The 16,901-nt window shown below is 36.1% G+C and overlaps 2 protein-coding genes across 3 annotated transcripts in view; one reads left to right on the forward strand and one right to left on the reverse strand.

The window, feature by feature from the left end:
• Nucleotides 1-3,196, forward strand: part of htr2b (5-hydroxytryptamine (serotonin) receptor 2B, G protein-coupled) — a 34,562-nt gene extending 31,366 nt beyond the window's left edge. The window contains exon 3 of the mRNA XM_039766415.1: nt 1,694-3,196. Within this exon, the coding sequence (XP_039622349.1) occupies nt 1,694-2,643 (950 nt within the window). The 3' untranslated portion in view covers nt 2,644-3,196. The remainder of the gene's footprint in view (nt 1-1,693) is intronic.
• The window catches only part of psmd1 (proteasome 26S subunit, non-ATPase 1), a 190,908-nt gene that overhangs the window by 102,555 nt on the left and 71,452 nt on the right, over nt 1-16,901 (reverse strand). The gene's annotated exons all lie outside the window — the stretch shown is intronic.

A 16,901-nucleotide genomic window follows, 5' to 3' on the forward strand; every position in this document is an offset into this window, starting at 1 on the left:
ATTCACTTGCCAGTAAAATCATGACTGGCGATTATGGAATAGAAGTCTTATTCCTTCCAAGTATTAAGTTAGATACTGGTTATACCTGTACTTCAGCAAGCAGATTACAATTCGTCAATTTCTAATAGTTTTGGCATTTGCTATAACTGTAAATAAATGTCAGGGCCAGAGTTCTGACCATGTTGGAACTGTGAAAGGCTATTGTTTAGTCATGGACAGTTATACGAAGCACTATGAAGATTTTGTGAAAGAGGGATTAAAATGTATCAAATGTACTAAAATGTTATACAAATAACCTATTAAAACAACATGTACTTGTATTAGGTGAAACACAAAATGAGAGTATTGAGCTTTAAAGAATAAGTTTGACATTTTTCAAGTCAGTTATTTCTTCACAATCACATATATATTAATTTGCCATATAAATTTGTGTACTAAAGTGAAATGTTTGTTTAATTCTTTTTAAAAATTCTTGTCGGTTCTTGCAGATTTCAATGGGGCTAATGGTTACATAAGTCTATAAACAGAATTAAATAAAAAGACAACTCGTAGAGTATCCCCAAAAATGTAATCTATTTGGCACTTATAATTACACAATCATAAAAGTGCTACTTTTATCCGCACACACATTTTAAGAACATGTATAAACACACGGGAAATCCAGTTACCTTATATGCTTACCAAGTAATTAAACTGTCCCATTCTCTCAACTTTTTAATTCATGAAAGACAGTAAGATTTCATCCAATATTATTTATTGTGCACACATCAAACAATTACAGTGATCTCTCGCTATATCACGCTTCGACTTTCGTGGCTTCACTCCATCGCGGTTTTTAAATGTAAGCATATCTAAATATATATCACAGATTTTTCGCTGGTTTGCTGATTTCTGCGGACAATGTGTCTTTTAATTTATGGTACATGCTTCCTCAGTTTGTTTGCCCAGTTGATTTCATATAAGGGATGCTATTGACGGATGGCTTAGAAGCTACCCAATCAGAGCATGTATTACATGTTAAATAAAACTCCTCAATGATATATGATGTGCTTCCCGCACAGTGCTTGATAGTTTGCTTTTTTCTGTCTCTCTCACTCTCTCTGCCTGACGGAGGAGGTGTGAGCAGAGGGGCTGTTTGCACAGAGGCTGTTTGCCTAGAGGATACGGACGCTCCTCTACAAAATGCCGCTTTATCGTGCTGCTTCGGCATACTTAAAAGCACAAAAGCATGTATTGATTTTTTGATTGTTTGCTTTACTCTCGTGCTCTCTCTCTCGCTGTCTCTCTGACATTCTCTGCCCCTGATGTTTACTTCTTTGAAGAGGAAGATATGTTTGCATTCTTTTAATTGTGAGAAAGAACTGTCATCTCTGTCTTGTCATGGAGCACAGTTTAAACTTTTGACTAAAGGGTGTTATTTCATGTCTAGGGGGCTCTAATAATGTTAACAGTGTGGGAGAGTTTTATATATAAAAATAACCATACAAACATATGGTTTCTACTTTTCGGATTTTCATCTATTGCGGGGGGTTCTGGAACCCCCGCGATCGAGGAGGGATTAATGTAATCCCAATTACAGTTTACTTAATATAAAGTATGGTAAAAATTAGAGTACTTTAATTAGGAAATTAAATAACCCTAATAAGTTTTACTTCATAAAATAAGGTTTTTTTTTTTTTTTATTCTCTTTCAGGAATTGCAATTCCCATTCCAATCAAAGGCATTCAAGACCAAACAAACACAATAACGACTAATCTTACCTGTATACTAAAAACAGATCGCTTTCGAGAGTTCATTATTTTTGGTTCTACAGCAGCATTCTTTGTTCCCTTGGGCATTATGATGGTCATTTATCTTCTAACTATCCAAGCACTAAAAAAGAAGGCTTATTTACTCAAGTCTAAGACATCACAGAGGTGCATGTGGTCAACGGTTTCCACGGTTTTCCAAAGGGAGTTGCCAGGAGGCTCATCACTGGAAAAGTCAGACATGCTTGATGGGAATAAAAAACAAATGGCTCACCTCTGTACTGGTGCTAGTGCTGATGGAGAAGCAAATTCCATTCCAAGTATTAATACTACATGTGAGGAAGAAATACCTATTAGAAGAATGTCTGCCATGGGTAAGAAGTCCATGCAGAATATAAGCAATGAGCAGAGGGCATCCAAAGTCCTGGGTATTGTGTTCTTTTTATTTGTTATCATGTGGTGCCCATTCTTCATAACAAATATGACCTCAGTACTATGTGCAACTTGCAATCAAGAGATTATAAGTAGACTCATGGAGATTTTTGTGTGGGTTGGCTATGTCTCTTCTGGCATCAATCCATTAGTCTATACACTTTTCAACAAGACCTTCCGTGAGGCATTTAGTCGCTACATTACATGCAATTACAGTGGGACAAAGCCACACAGACTGCATGGAAAGAGCAAGACCAGAATCTCTTTCCATTGTTCTGTAGCAGAGAATTCTAAGTTCTTAATGAAGCACAGTATGAGGAATGGAATCAGTAATAGGACTTATCAAGGGCCTCTGTGGCGAAAGCCTGTCCCTATTCAGTCCTCAGCAACTGTTCTTCTGGACACATTGCTCCTTAATGAACATGATAACAGCAAACATGAGGAGCAGGTGAGCTGTGTATAGATAATTTCTTTGGTAATCAAACAGCTCCCACTGATAACTGTTTTGGTAATTGCGCGAGTTTGGCCAGACTGTAGTTAGTTATTTGGTTCTGGATACATTTTAGAGGCATGGAGTTCAATTAACTCATTCTGACCATAGGTGTGATTAACGACTTTAAAATAAAATGTCTAGGTCTGGCTAAGCTTCTAAAATAAATGCACAGGTTTATGCTGTCAACAACAGGAATGAGTCAGGAGAACACTTTCTTTTTAAGCATTTCCCTATAGAAAACAGCTGATGCCAAGAAGGTGAAATATGAAAAAAAGAATGGGAAGTCTGGTACTGCTCTGAATCTGTGTTGTGAACCATGGAAGCTGATACTTTATTGAGCAAAATTGACTCTGGTTAATTTAACCAAGATCACACAGTGCAAACTAAATAAGGTGATGGGATTAGAAATTACATTTTAATTATAAAAATGAAAAATAAGGTGTAATCATTTAAATGTAATTATTTTCATATGTGATGATGGAAAGCATACATACTACAAGATTGGTACCAGGAACGCTTATAAAAAGTAGATTTTTTATTCACAACAAACACATTACTTGGGCAATTTTAAACTGGTGTTTTTTTTGTTTACACTTTAGCTATCTGATCATAGCTTTCATGTGCAATTCAATTTTGCCAAAAACCAATATACTGATATAATAACAAAACTTTCTGGTTTTAGTAATAAGAAGAAAAATGCATGTAGAAAGTATGGATAAATCATATACAAAACCTGACTGCTTAAAAAAAAACAAAAACTGACAAGGTCTCACTTGCTAGCCAATGGAGGTCTAAGATAATTGTGCTGAACATCTATAGTTAAAAAGAATAATTGCATGCAACCTTTTAACATCCCACAAGCAAAAGACAAGTGAGGTTTTGAGGACCATGCTTCAGTGATATACTCAAAAACAAAAGTTGCCACTAACATTACCTGCACGTTATGAGCTTTTTTTTCTTCAAAAAACTAGCAAGTACTTAGATTTCTTTGGTAATTTAAGTTTTTAATCATTTTCAAAAATAATAAATTTCATTAATATTTCTACGGACTTGTGTAATATTAAAACCGGCCATATTTGCCATTAGGGTAATTACAACTGGACTAATTACAAAGTAATGACATTTCTAACACAGACAATCACATACTTAAAAAAAGACAAAGAATGTATTTATTCAGCAGTCTACAGCTCATCTGAAAACCATAAGTGCGCAAATGTAATTAGTCAGAGGTTTTCTTGCAAAACACTCTATTGTCAATTTTCTCACTCAGGAATTTACTTTTGCCAGCAGACAGCAACTTTCCCCTTCCTTCTGGCATGGAATTGAAGAATCAATGCTGGGTAGAGTGTTAACACAAAACAGTTTCAAAAAGGCATTCCACAAATTTGGCCCATTGCATTTTAAAAATAAGGGATGCAATTTTGACCACATTTCATATTTAAAAGTCAACAAATGCTTATTATTTAATAACTATAAATAATAAAAAAGACACAGCTTATTAACAGTGAAAATCATGTAAAGATTAATTTCAAAAAGCAGTTTCTATTTACGTAAAAATGTGCTGCACATCATCTCCCAACATTACTAAAGGTGTTACGTGTAGCAGCATACTTATAAGTTAAAGAGTCAGTTACATGGACAGCTTGTTTACTATCAGGGCTCCAATATACTTTGATAATATGAGATGTACATGTCTACACATTGTCATAAAAAAATAATGGATAAACAATATAATATACTTAAGCAGTTGTTGTGCAGTTGGCACATGCTACTCTCTGATGTACCTCAAAAGTATCCTTGTATACAAGCATAGTCTACAATACAATTTGTATTGTGATTAAGGCTTTCAAATACAATATTCCCATGACTTGAAATATTCATAAAAAAAAATGTACTTAATTAATTACGAGATGTTCATAAATAAAAAAATAAATACAAATCTGTGCACAAATAAACATTTTAAAATAAGATTTTTAAGCTTTTTTAATTAAAATATTTAAATTTTAACATAAAATATTTGCTCAGCAGTAACTAAGATTTCTTGTATGTGGATGAGCATATGCAAGTAAGAATTCCACTGCACACTATACATACGACAAAGAGTATAAAGTTACTTAAGTGCAAGATTTAAATGAAACTTTGTTTTCTAATATAACATCAAACATTGTTCCCACAACAGCTTGTATTTAATTGATTTGAAAACATGCCTGTAAATGAAGCAGTGCATCTCTGAAACAATGTTGTGATTGTCCGTACATGTCAGAAAATTCAACTCACTACCAAATACTGTGATCTCTGTGTAGTGCACAAACAACTTTCACATCATTACACGTTATGTATAAATGCTTCACTGTAAATCCCATGCTTTTGACCAAAGACATTTTCGTTTGCCTTTGGGTTTATTGCTATTACGTGTTAATGATATAAAACACACAATATAAGACCATGTTTTATATTGACAATATTCAGCATTGCAAATTTCGATACTACTTGTGTGATTTGCAGCACATTTGTATTCAACAAAGACACAAAAAAAATGGAGACACACTGCACAAAATCTGTGTATTCAATTGTGGATTAATGACAAACTGAACAAACAAAATGTTCCTCATTCTAGCAGCTAAGAGGAATAGCCTCTCTGCTAACCCTGATGTTCTGGTAATGCTCCGGATGACTCTTACAATGTCTAGGATGCATGTTGAATGAATCAAAGACTGCAATGTGCAACTTACAAAGAAATGTTGCACTCATTGGGGTGACTGAAATAGCAGACTACAAAATCCTCACGATTTGCTAAACATCTCTGCAGTAATGCGAGTAACAGTAGGGAGGCATTAGATCAAACAATGATGCAGACAGAAAGAAAAGTAGCCTCATCATTCTTTTCTTACCTGTCACGGCTGGCAAAAAATATCAACACAGAAAAAATCACTTACAGAATTGAATATTATTCATGAATTACCTATTGTAAGTTAGTTTCAAAATAGATGGCTGGATGAATGCTTAACTACATAATAAGTATGCCTTATAGAAAGCAGAATCAATGTTGTGTATTCCACAAGACCCCTAAACAGCATCTACTTCCCCCAGTTTATTAATACATTATGTTAGAACAAAACCTTAAATAACTTTAGAAATAAAAAGAAAATAAGTACATCAAGTTTTGAAAGGTGTAAATGGATTTAAGCTATATTTAACATCACTGGTCGTAACGTGTATTACCAATTTTGCAAAAGTGATACCATTTATCATAACTGTTCTCATTTGACACAGAGTTGGTGTGAAAACTTTTTTTTTCTTCAAAATTTTCAAATTCAGAGGATATTTCTAAACACCAAGAACCAAGAGCATTTACTGCAGATACTAATAGCAGTTCAGATATCACTTGACCTACTTATTGTATTGTTTAATATCTCAAGAGTGAAGGATTATGTTTCTATAAATATGTAACAGACAGCAACTTCTTTGGTGAGGTAATACGGGTTAGAAGTTTAACTTGAAAGTTTTTAATGCTAAAGAATTGTTATTGTCAAAAGCATTGTCAGATGATTATCTATTTCTTAAACAATTCAGGTATAATATGAAACATGTTTATTTTAATAGCAAGAGACTATTTTTGCAAGGATGACCATTTTAAGCACCAAAGATAAAAAGCAAGCAATATGCATTCCTGTACTTAATGTTAAATCTTCCTGTAAAATGCAACACATTAAGAAAAAGAAGCAAAGCAGCCTGCATTGCATCTGTATACATTCTTAAAAAAGCTTCACTTACATCTAACAAGTGAACATTGCAAACAAGTTGAGAAAAGGACAATAAGAATTGAATCAATTAGGCATTGTCTGACTAACTTAGGTCAAGAATTTACATGGAATAATAATGTAGATTAAGCAATTAAGTTATTTTGCACTGGAAATTTAATTTGCCTTCCCTGATGCAGAATTACTTTGAGACATGTTGGTCATTTCAACATGTATGATTTTTTTTTTATTTATTTGCCCCAGAAACTTGTGTTCCTAAGTGAAGCATTAGTTCTAAATAAACTGGCTTACAATAGTGGCATATGGGGAACTAAGGGTACTGTTAAACAAAGACATTAAAACTTGCCAATTTCACAAGCTGAAGATGTTCTCAAGTATTGATTCAGATTTTGCACATATACTGGAAAACTGCTTATCTATGCTACTCTCTCCAAAATTCTATGAAGCTCCACTATTTTGAACATAGTCTAGCTATGCTCTTCACTATTCCCTGACTCCATACCAAGAAATCTATAATTATCAATGGGAAAGTTGTTTTGTTAAAGGTGCAGTTGCAATCAAACTTTCATATCTGGCTATACTTTCACTCACATGTGGTCCATGGTAATACCTTCATTTTACACCCCACCTCCCTGAACTAATCCATACCATTATCCAACCTGAACAGTCTTTATGCTCCAAGACCAATGGACTTCAGCAGAAGGAATGCTTCCTTTGTACTTGTATCTTAACAGGTAAGTGCTCTCTACCTGATCACTCCGCCCACCCCCTGACGATGCCCAGACAGCCAGGGAACACTAATTCAAAATCCAAACATTTGACTTAATTTAAACATTTTCCCCTGTTAAGCGCAATGGAATTTTTACAGAATGGTTTATTTAACAATATTTGAGTAAAAACATGTGTTTGGGATGTTATCAGCAAATGACTCAATACTTGACATTTAGATTGCATGACATGACTAATTTTTTTCACATATGTACTCTTCATCAGGATTAAAATATTGGTCCAGCTCAAATTTATAAAATGACTTAAATTATCTGAGATGTTGTTTTGCTTGTTAGCTTCCTGACTATGTAAACATAGTACTTATTTTTTTTTCATTCACTCCATGCACTATCAACATCATCGATAGATGTTTGACAGGTAGATGGATGGACAGATAAGATAGAACTTTATTTGCTTATTTATTATCAGTGGAAAATTTGGCTTTCTACAGAAGCACTTTAAATAAATAAATATCTAAACAGATTAACAAATAAATACAGTAATCCCTCTCTATATAACGCTTCGACTTTCGCAGATTTTAAATGTAAGCACATCTAAATATATATCACGGATTTTTCGCTGGTTCGCGGATTTCTGCGGACAATGGGTCTTTTAACTTATGCTACATGCTTCCTCAGTTTGTTTGCCCAGTTGATTCCATACAAGGGACGCTACTGGCAGATGGCTGAGAAGCTACCCAATCAGAGCACGTATTACATAATAAATAAAACTCCTCAATGATATATGATGTGCTTCCCGCGCGGTGCTTGATTGTTTGCTTTTATTTGCCTCTCTCAATCTCTCTGCGCCTGCCTAGAGGATACGGACGCTCCTCAAAAAATGCCGCTTTATCATGGTGCTTCGGCATACTTAAAAGCACGTATTGATTTTTTGATTGTTTGCTTTTCTCGCGCGCGCTCTCTCTCTCTCTGACATTCTCTGCTCCTGACACGCATTCTTTGAAAAGGAGGATATGTTTGCATTCTTTTAATTGTGAGAAAGAACTGTCATATCTGTCTTGTCATTAAGCACAGTTTAAACTTTTGACTAAAGGGTGTTATTTCATGTCTAGAGGGCTCTAATAATGTTAACAGTGTGGGAGAGTTTATAAGGGCTTAAAATATATAAAACTAACCATACAAACATATGATTTCTATTTCGCGGATTTTCATCTATTGCGGTGGTTTCTGGAACGCAACCCCCGCGATCGAGGAAGGATTACTGTATATATTTACATACACTAGGGTCTGTACACACACAAAAATGACTAAAAAATTTTAAAGAAAGGAAACTTCCTCAGTGAGGAATTATGCAGACATACTGCGGTTGGTATTAAGGAAACCCAGTAGTGTTTCTTGAAACACTTCTGCTGAATAATTTGTGGCTGAACGTACTCCGTTTGTTACAGAGATAGATGTGCAGAGCTGTTCATAATGACACTCAGAAGTCTTGTTTTAATTCTCCTCTTTGCATCCCATAACTAAGTCTGTTCTTTCAACTAGCTTATTTATTTGGTAGGCTCCTCTTGAAGTGGTGCCACCAGCTGTAGAAGTACCTATACATGCAACTTAGTATTGTTTGTATGGCAAGACAGGCATTGCTGAGAAAGGGGAAGTGATTGCCTAAAACGAAAAAGCACGCAATGTAAGTTTGACAGCAAGCCAAAAAGACGCTAAAACTCAACACCAAATCATAAGCACAACAGACACCCAAACAAAAGTGTAATTTTACACAGAAAAAGTGCAATTACCTGTGTGATCAACTTGGATACAATGATTAGCTAGTCAAATGTACTCTGTACAGCTGGCACGTACATCAGTAGCAATTAAAAACATTAGGATGTGACAACCAGGGTAAGGATACTGATATACAATTCCTGACCTGGGGTGTCAGCTGACAAGAATGAGCGACCAGGGATGGAGTAAGAGAAACTTAGACTGAAAAAAGGACTTTTCAAAAACAGGATTCTGTTTTATTACAGCAGCGTCCAAACTACTTACAAACAAATGTCTTTCAAAAATATTTACAAAGTCCAATGCAAAGACACTTTCAAAACAAAATAAAATTATTTCAGGTGCTACTTATAATATTTATAGTGACTTCCAAAACAAAAGTGAAGAAAAAAACAACAAAAAGAAAAACTTTTTCCTCCACCTTCGTCCAGATACAAAGCAGTTCACAAACGACAGGCTGAAAAATTAATTTTAAAAAATAAAACAAAAAAGAAAAACTAAGCACCTACTACATGCACAAACGTCAGTACATATCTCTGCTACTAAACTAAGCAAATCAGTAGCTCAGATCTACTAAGCGAGCCCTTTCGTCCTTCCAATCCTTATTTACATTACCCTTGGACTTCCAATAAACTGTCATGTTGGGATGTGCACCATACGTCAACACCTGCTCAGGTGCAGTCCACCCTATTTAAACGTTCCTGCACTCGCATACCCATCTGTCTTGGTAGCGTGATGGCAACCAGTTTAGCCTCTGTCAGGTGAGTGCTGTGTACTTCCTCTCACTTTCATTTACATTCTTTGCCACACATGTGAATTCCCTTTGCCAGCTACTTTGAAACTAAGCTCTCTATCCCTCTGACCTGATCCTCTGATTTCAAATATAACATTTTCGGCCCCTCTCCTGCAACAGAGTTGGCTAGTTTCAGTCCTACAGCTTACTCTCAGAGCACCTGTAGGTCTCCAGGCAGCCCTTTGAGCAGTGGCTTAGCTAGCTTGCTGAAGGCCCCTGTGCAGCGCCCTGAGTTGGGCCCATCCTGTCTAGCATAACTCTTAGAATTTATTCGCAACTAGATCCTAGGGGCCGGCTGGGCAATGGCGCCCGCGAACGCATCACTATCAGATCACACACTGGAGACAAACAATCCATCTCTATAAATGTAATTTGTAATAACTTTTTAAATTGCTTTATTACAGACGCTGTAAGTTAGCAAAAATAAAATAAATTGTGGGAATGGAATGTGGCAGTAGTAGTAGTAGTACATATATATATGTAAATTGTGGACCCGTTCACTATTCTTATTGAAGAATTTCATCCAGAAGGGTTATCAACAGAAGAAATGAGTACACGAGCAATCCTAGCACTGAGAAATGAAGTCAAATAAATAAACACGAAAACTGTTGAACGGTTACACGGCAAATTGGTTAAATGCTTATCAACAGACTATGCTGAAAACAATTGGTGGTGATTGTGGGGAAGATGAAAACATCAGCTTATAATATCCCGTGGAATACAACCGTTAACACTGTCAGGTCTTCCACCGGCCGAATTACTGTTGAAAAAAGGATGTATCGTAATGTTATTGCGTAGTGATGGGCTATGCAATAGGACAAGATTAGTTGTATTCAAAATTGTATTCAAAATACATACACACTACTGGTGGAAAGTTTCATAACACCACTGTTTTTCCAGTTTTTCTTCAAATTTAATCAGATGAAATACAATGAATGACCTAAAATGGTGAAAAGGTAAGCAGCAAACTACCGGAGGATTAACTTTAAAGTTTAGGTTAGCAAAAACTGAAAACAAATATCAGAATATTACAAATAGGCCTTCTTTAGGTAACAACTAATAGGTTACAACCTACAGACGTTCTGCAGCAATCAAAGTAAATTAAGTCTTTCAAGTTGACGCAAACAATTTGCACAGGTGTCCCAACTTCTGCTGATTACTTAAAAACCCTCAGTCTTAAAATAGAGTTGGAGAAGACTCTGTCACTATACCCTCTGAAGTACTACTTGGATAATACTCCATTGATAATGGCAAGAAAACGGCAATTAATAAACGAAATGACACAGATCATTATTACCCATTAGAAGTTTAGGCCTTTCATTTAGAGAAACTGCCCAAAAAAAAAAAAATCAAAGTGTTAGTGAGTACTTTATACTACAGAATCCAAAGGCACAACTTCAGGCTGGAAATTTAACAGGTTATACACGTCACTGACTCCCAAGCACATCAATATGCTTAAATTCCTACACAAAAAAAGCACATACCCTGTTTCAGTAATATAGAAGGACAGAATGTAAAACAATCTGTTTTAAAATTAAAAAACTCTTATCAAATAAGATATAAATAAAATTATTAATTTCTGGGATGGTAAGTATATTAATCCCTGAAAGGGAACCACATCAGACACCTGAAAGCATGGAACAGCACAGTGGGTGATGCCAACTTCCAGTCACAAAAGCTGGTGGTTGTTAGGGTGTATTAACAGTTATGAAGAACTAAAGAGAGTGCTGTGCTCTAAGAACAGCAGCTCCACCATAAAGCTTTGGTGAAGTAGGTGAACGTGCCATGTTCCATTTAGCCAGTTGTTACCCTTGTTACAAAATGGGCTATAAAGCATACAAATGGTGCTAGTGGTGGTAGTACTATTACTATGGTCCCATTATCCAAGTATGGAAAAATTCTTACTTGAATGTCCAACCAGCATGCAACAATTGGCCATTCTACGACACCACGATGAACAAAAATATTATCATCTATCATGTATACATAATGTTTGTAGTTTATTAAAATATATGTAAGAAACAAACAGCTAAAAAAAAAAAAAAAGACTAAATAGAAGTGAAGGACAATAATATAAACTAGGGTTGCCTACAACCTACATTACGAATGTATTTCCAGTTCACTCTGGCTTTTGACAACTGAGCCTTGTAGGCTACCAATGGGAACTGTAGCCCTGTTTCTACCCACTCACAGGTATTAATAAGATGGCAACTTCCATGCTTATCTGACAAGGACAACAACCTAAGTGACACCTGGACATACTTTGTCTTTATGCCAATAAGAATGGAAAACCACAAGATAACATGCAAACCAGTATGTAAGTTTTGCTACCACACAATACCAACTAGAGGGGATAACATAACCAATTTAGTAAAACACTTAAAGAACTGACACATGAATCAATACAAAGAATTTTGAGAGGTATGTACCTTTTCTAAATTATGAAAAAATTTAATGTATGGCCTTTATCAACATCATACTGTGGAATAGTTTATGTTGTAGATATGACTAAACTCGTATTTCAACCTATTGTTTATCAAGTCTAATTGTTTTTTGTCTCTTCCAAAAACTGTTTTTTGTCACTACTCTGTCTACATGTCCTGCTGACTGTAAAGATGTGAATATTTTGTTAGCAGTCTTCAGATACTTCTGGTAAAATCCCAGATGCATTCAGGTCATGTAAGAAATACAATCTTATGTGGCCTTAGTCTTCCATACCACATACACAGACTATATAAGATACAATCCCTGAAGATGATACCCAGGGCAATCCTAATCACAGATCTAAACCACCTTTACTAGTTTTTCTAGATCCAGAGATGCTACTGTGTTGTTAAGCTACATATTGTATCACGGAAAATAAGCCCAGCAACCTTACACAGAAGCCTTAATTTGGCCACTATGCAGAACTCATGGCCGCAGATGACAATGTAGGCTTAACAGTAACTATAAAGCCTTACCAAAACTATCTGGATCCACAGTTCCACATAAAATGAAAGAAACGAAAAAAAAAACCCAACACAAGGCATATTGTCTCCTACTTATTGATATTGTAAATCATTACCTACTTATTTGTCCTTCTCTCAATCACCACAACACTAGTTCATTTAACACTGCCTGGACATACAATGTATGTTCTCCTCTGTATGAACCAGCTGCTTATCCAACATATGCTCTAAGCAAGACACTGTTTCTGGCAAGTAAATGACCAATTGAGAGATGCTAAATTTCATCCTTACCACACCGTACACCTTTGTATGCTGGATCTCCATGCAGCATTGGCTTAGGAAGCCCATATTCATTTAACATCTTACACAACATATACGGTCATAAGGTTTCGCCAAGTCTACAAAGTACACATAGACTAGATTTGCTAACTCGAAAACAACACACATTTCCATTAAGGAATAAATATGACTTACTGTTTAACATTAAGTTATAACATCCCAAAACTGAAACATGGTTATCAGAGGTGCAGAGACGTGTTAGCAAAAAAAATTCTCACAATATCAAGTGCATTCAGCATTTCTTTTCAGATCTCATCCACAACTGTTGCCTTGCCAACAATGAGTACAAAAACACTCATGGCACAAATTTTTCAAATTAAATGTATATTGACTTGGTTTAGAAGTTCTCTGAAGTGCTCCTTCCACTCTAAAGCAATGACCACAGTCAACTTCACAATTCCCCATGATTGCGAAGTACAGCTTGAATGACTTTCTACCAATAACCTTTGAATGGTCTGCCAAAACCTATTCTGAAGCTAAATGATAATTACTCTTTTATTGACTTCACCACTTATCTTACAGCTCTTATTGCATAATGGCTCCAGCAGTTGCTACCATGACAGGCACAGACCACAACTCTTTTATTGTTTACAGTTTTTTTAGGAAACTTCCACACACTGAATAAATGGGCCCATTCATTTCCCTTTCCTATGAGGAAGAGACACATCTTCCACATTTGAACTCACCTTAAAAGAATCACCCATTAACTGTTTAATGTACACTCACTAGCTGTGTGAGTTATCCAGGTTTATATGGCAGATACTCCAACTAAGTGACCTAGCTTAAGCATTAAGCTATCCTTGGTAAAATGTCAATTATCAAATTTTAGCTGTGTCATTTGTTTGGAGGCAATGTCTCCTGGACAATCTTGGAAAGACAGATGCTGAGCTATCAAAAACCGAGATGCATACTCCTTTAAAAGGCATACAAAATTACAGTCTGGTTGAAGTCAATTATCTGAAATTGCAGAATATCAAAGGAGGAGATCAAAAATGTGTTTTACATTAAAGGTTTCACAAAATTATTGGGTGTGGGGAAATCACATAACTGGTCAATGTCTGTTGAAAGCTTGGACTCTATCGTTCCAACCCAACAAGAAGCTCCTTTTTGGAATTTTGACCCTAAACATTTTTTTTTTCAAAAACATTCCCATAAAAATAAGAAAATCAGACATGAGAGGGCTAATGATGAAATCACTGTATTAAAAATGAATTCTACAGATAAGGAAGAGCTCCTGGAAAACAAAAGAATTGTGGGCCTCTATGCAGGTTCAGAGAATAGTAACCAGACTGCTTTTCTTGTCAAAGTGAGGCACAACTCTTTCTGAACGTTTGCTTTCAAGACAATTAAGCACATACTAGCCAATCCACGGCATAGCATATGCCACCTAATTATTTATTGATTGATGTGTGAATACTTCCTGAAAGACACAGTTGTCCAAATGGGGAGGGTTTGAGGATACAACTGTCAGTGAATGAAAAGATGGAACTCTGGAGAGAGCAACATACAATTGTCCGTGACTGAAAAAAGGTTTTGGCAGATATAGGCATATCTTTTTGAAAGTTTGGCCCTGTGCCTTATTAATTGTCATTGCAAATGCCAATCTAACAGGAAATTGTCTGCGTGTAAAATAAAAGGCAAATTTGAATCTGATGGGGTCAGGGAAATCAGGACAGTTTGTGAGGTAGCAGATGTGATAGTCTTACACTTCAGTACATTGCGGTGAATGCTGGTAACAGAAAGTCTAGTGCCATTACAGAGACCTTTTGCTGGCATGAGGTTCCTGAGAAGCATGATGACTGAACCAATTTTAATTTTGAGTTTATGCGGAGGCATGCCAGTGGGAGTAAGACTATTAAGAAATTCTTCGGGGAATGAAGTGAGGATGTGTTTGGTGACGTGTTGGGGGCGGGCACATGAGCAATCAGTGCGTATGCCTCGAGAGCGAGGGTGGATGCATGAGGAGGGTGAGAGTTGGCGGACGGGGCTCTGTTGTGCGTACCCCATGGTCGGGCGACTTGGTCGATTATATATATAGAAAAGCAGCCGGAACCGAAAAGAACAATGAAAAGTCAACATGGCTCAGAGGTGCATGTGGACTGTAGCACAGACGAAAGCGACTGAGGCTGTGTTTGGTGAGTTGTTGCATGCGGGCACATGAGCAGGCAGTGCAAATGCCTCAAGAGCGATGGTGGACGCGGGAGGACGGTTACTGTTGGCAGGCGGGGCTCTGTCGTGCCTATCCCATGACGCGGGTGGAGTGTTAGAGTTGGCGGGCGGGGCTCTGTCGTGCGTATCCCATGGTCTTACAGTTGGAGGGTGGGGCTCTGTGAGTTGGTGGGCGTGGCTCTGTGTCTTGCGTGCCCTTAGTGAATTATATATATTTATTATTTACACTAGCCTTGACATTTTACCTGGGAGCTGCCATGATTACAATTCTCAAGTTACAGACTGCATGCTTGTCTTGAAGGAAAAATAAAAACAAAAACATCATGTTTGATGGGTTAAAACTAAATTTCTTCTTAGACTTTATTTTCATTACAGTGCACAGCAAGCCATAAAGAAATTCCAGAAATTAGTCATTTCTGCTCTTCTCTGCTCAACTGAAAAAAGCCTTAGCACACTCTATATTTGACACTGATTCTGAATTTATTGCTGTAACAGACTCAAAGCAGTCCTAAGTGAGGCAATGGAAATTCGGTTCCTTTAAGATTCTCTGGAAGTTCTGTTATTTTTCTTCAGATTAATATATTTTTTTTCCCCAACATTTATTTACGAGTTTTATTACAATAAATACATTGCAGACCAGTAATACATACTGTTCAATATTTTATTTAAATCAGATCAAATAACACCTCCCCTACCTAAGTAACTCAGAGAGATAGAAAAAGCTTTAATTTGAAGTATCCAAAGCATTACCAGTAAATCCAGCTAACGGAGGACAACACTAATAAATGTATGCTATACAGAACAATCTTTTCCCATTGTGTGTGCTGTTATGGGTTAAGATTCTTCCAGCTGAGTAAGACAACACCACATGCATGCAATATAGTGTAAGTTATCAGAACAGTTTGTTCATTAAGATATAAAAAGTCCCACTGGGTGATACCCAAAACCGAGCTTTCACAAGATTAGAATCTATGGAGATCCCAATAATGTCTGGATAAAAAGTAAAGACTTGAACATGAGATCATCCCAAAAGCAGGTTTTTAATGGCATTACTCACAAGTAAGGTCTTAGCCTGGATTATTCCCACTGTTAATCTATCCAAGTAACTCAGTTCCATAACTTAAAGGGAAATCTGTTTTAGTAATGGAATCTATGATATAACCACAGCGTATACTAAGCAGATGCTTTATAATGAACCAGGCTATGCTTTGTTTTGGGTTAAAAAAGGTCACCTATTTTCTTATAGATATATTTATCTGAAAAATATCTATCACTTTTCCTTAAAGATCTTTTTACAGACATAACGATAGATGATAAAATTGTCTAACAGAGGCATAATTCTTAAATGTGTATTACAGCTTGATTAAGTTTCAATCACCCTTATTCAACACTTTATTTAAACTTTTATGAAACTAATCAACTTGCTAAAAAGTTGTAAAGAAGATGTAATTAAACTGCTTATACCACAGAACAGAGGCATACTGAGACTGCTGGCATTCTTTACTGGAAAATCTATTTTAATAAATCAGCACAACCTTTAAGTCTGGAAGGAAATATTCTGTTCGGCAGTTTATTTTGAGAAGTTAAAGAAGATGTGAATATGTAAACCATGAGTGAAATCTATGCAAAGAAAGTCTGTGTCAAAGCTTGTTTGGAAAATAACCCAAAAGCTATGAAAGGAATTTTTCCTTTATACAGACATAAACATACATACACT

Source organism: Polypterus senegalus, chromosome 1 (assembly GCF_016835505.1).
Source record: "Polypterus senegalus isolate Bchr_013 chromosome 1, ASM1683550v1, whole genome shotgun sequence".
NCBI classification, from domain to species: Eukaryota; Metazoa; Chordata; class Cladistia; order Polypteriformes; family Polypteridae; genus Polypterus; species Polypterus senegalus.